The 3,132-nt window shown below is 38.5% G+C and overlaps 1 protein-coding gene across 1 annotated transcript in view; it reads left to right on the top strand.

Moving 5' to 3' along the window:
- The first annotated feature begins 355 nt into the window (after positions 1–355).
- LOC109300267 (serotriflin-like) overlaps positions 356–3,132 on the top strand; it is a 20,114-nt gene continuing 17,337 nt past the window's right edge. The window contains exon 1 of the mRNA XM_019520950.1: positions 356–458. Coding sequence (XP_019376495.1) covers positions 422–458 — 37 coding nt within the window. The 5' untranslated portion in view covers positions 356–421. The remainder of the gene's footprint in view (positions 459–3,132) is intronic.

The raw sequence follows: 3,132 nt of genomic DNA on the forward strand, positions 1-3,132 counted from the left end.
AAATTGATTTGTCCTGTTGCAGATCAAGATAAGAGAAATTAAACCTTCAGGGTAATATCATGTTTCAGTTTTCTGTAAGAACACTTTGTGACTTGAGTTCATACAGTTCTTATTGAGCGTGGTATTAACTTATAATGAACAATACATTTCAACAACCCAACAAAACACAACAGTACAGATTAACTCTAAAGAAAAAGACATCTTGGCCCTTCCAAAATATGCAAAGACAGGAAATACAAATTCAACACAACCAACCTGATTTTGGAAGCATGCATGACAAACTAAGCACTCTAGCCAGTCACAATCAAAATGTTATAATACCTGGTTGTGACACTGAATCACCTAGTCAAACCAGGAAGCAGGTGAGCTATATATTGTGCTCCAGTAAAGAAACATACTCACTTCCACAAGCATCTGAACCATGCAGAAGGTATCTCCTATATTCATGGAAATAAAAGGTATTGCTTATATCTATTTTCTGCTTATTTAAATATGGTGATTATTTGGTGTTTTTCAAATGGAGTCTGCTATTTTTGAGCTGCTAAGATAATTACTAAAATATACTGCCCTGACGGAGTTTTAGGAATGGAGTTAACATAGTAAAACAGCACATAGATAAGGGATGAAATAAGATACATACTGCAATTTAAATTCCCATTTGCATACTCTTGGTTTGAGCAGTATTCTGTTTAAGGAAAAGAGTCTGTCTCCCTACCATATCTTTAAATGTTTGTTCACAAGTTGGATATTACCTAGTACAGAGTATCTGCAAGTAAAATAAAGCCTGTAAAATGATATACATTAACTTTAAGGAGAATAAGAAATGAATTTGACTGCCATTTTGCAGAGAAAGATAGAGCTTTACTACATCCATATGAGGGGATGCTATGCAAGGAGAAGGCAGGACTTTCCTCACTGTGGCCTTCCTCGGGAGCTGTAGACATGCCTAAGTGTCTTAGGATCATACATCTTGTCACCCAGAACTGGGATGCCAGTGGTGACTTTGCAGCTTTCATAAACCATGGACACAATGCACAGTGATATATTTTTCTTAGAATATTTTAGAATGAATATTGCCACCACGTTGAAGGAGCGTTTTCAGCCATATTTGCACAATCGGGCTATTTTCAATTTCAGCCATTTCAGGTTATTTTCACATTATGCTTGCCAAAACATTTGTTTTGGATGCAAACATCAGAAGCATGTGAAAACAAGTTACTGCTGCTGCTAGGCTAGCTGCACATACTGCTCTGTACCTGACAATATAAATGTTATTTGCAACAAAATACAAATGTATGACTGCTTGATATATTTGCAGGCAGCTTAAAACTTACCAAAAAATCAATTAGTTTCCCAGGCCAAACTGAATGGGAAAGATCATTTTTAAAGTCGCTAAGTACCTCTCTTTAATCTATAATATAAAGAGAGTCATTCCATTTGGAAAGAGAAATGAAACTTTAGGGTCTTGTTACACGTTAGGCTGTGAGCTGCACAAATGTTGATGGTGAGCAGGGGCAGGACTAGGAGCTGGAGCTGCAAGTTTGCACTAGAGGGCTGGTGAGCCAGGGCAGGCTACTATCTGTGCTCTGGGGCTGGGATGTGAGAGATCCTGCGATATTGGAGAGCTTCAGCAGGGTGGCACATTTGTTGGAAGTGGCTACAACTTCATGGAACAGGGGCTGGGTAGTGCAGATCAGAGATAATCCTGCCCTGGAGTGGCGTAACATTGAGCTGCATAATGAGTGCTTAAAAGCACTTTAAGGTGTTATTGTATGGACAATCCAGGGGTTAAGAGCTCCAGGAGCTGCCCAAGATTATTGTATAACATATCCCTTAGTAAAAATATAAGTGAGTAGTAAGCTTATGATAAAAGTAATGCACACTTATTAGTGTTCATTACAAGAAAAGAAAATGTACCTAGAGGTCAGCATTGGGCAAGGGAATAGTTATATATATAAGTACTTTGGGCCAAATTCTTAAGTAAGTAGTACAGGTTAGTATAGTTGCATTGACTTCAATGGAGCTTCACCAATTCAAACCAGTTGAATACATAGTTCACCGTAAGGAAGCCATGCATTGGCAAAAGACACAACTGCTAGCTACACTGCATGAACTTATCTGTGTCTGAATTTTTTTTCTCTGAAAAAGACTCTTGAGTCTTTCTTTGCAAAAAAAAAAAGAAGAAGAAGAAAAGGCTAAACCAGTCACTCATTGGGTTGTCAGGTTTCTTAAGAGTTCTCAGACCTACCTTGTACATTAACTGGCAGGAAGACTTTTATTTACCTTAAGAGTCGAACAGTCAGGAATTATGATGAAAGGACACAGAATAGACCTAATCTTTAGCCAATTCTAATGCACGTAGTACCAGTTGGGTGTTGGAAATTACCAGCTGTGTTCAGGGACATATACACAGTGTTGTAAGGAGCATGGCTAATGTTTCACCAGCAACAAAAGTGTAGTTTCTTCTTCCCCTTCCTTGCCAATCAACCTGATCTCTTTGAAGATGACTTATGTGAATGCCTTTTCAGTGGGTAGCTATACAGAGTCACTAATGCATAATAAGCAAATATCAGCAAACTCTACTACCATTTACCCAAGAATGAATTAAACTAAAATCAGCACCTCCTCCCCGTCCTTCAAAATCAAACATAAACCTAAGCTAATAATAGCACTATCTGGCATCATACCTTTGCGCTCTCTTGGACCAGGGCTTGGGCAGATTGCCAACAAAACTGAATTCCAGTCCAAGTATGTGCTGAAGGCAGTTAAACCACAGATACTGACAGCCAAAATCTATAAACTGATGCAAAACACCATGACAAGATGAAAGGATCCCCTGATATAACCAGGTCCTGGATCTTCCACAGATTTAAATATATATATATATATATATATATATATATATATGTATGTGTGTGTGTGTGTGTGTGTGTGTGTGTGCATGTGTATGTATGTATGCTTTTAGTTGCTTGCATTGCTCCAAGAACTGAACAGAAATCTAAGCACCTAAGGCCCTGAAACGACACGTGGAAATAAAGCCACCCCAAACTCAGGCCATCAGCATCCAATTCAGTTCAAAACTGGAAGCATTACCCACCATACAGTACAGTGCACAAGTATAAGACAAACTTC

The sequence above is a fragment of the Gavialis gangeticus genome, unplaced genomic scaffold (genome assembly GCF_001723915.1).
Source record: "Gavialis gangeticus isolate Ggan-Ray unplaced genomic scaffold, GavGan_comp1, whole genome shotgun sequence".
In the NCBI taxonomy this organism is placed as follows: Eukaryota; Metazoa; Chordata; order Crocodylia; family Gavialidae; genus Gavialis; species Gavialis gangeticus.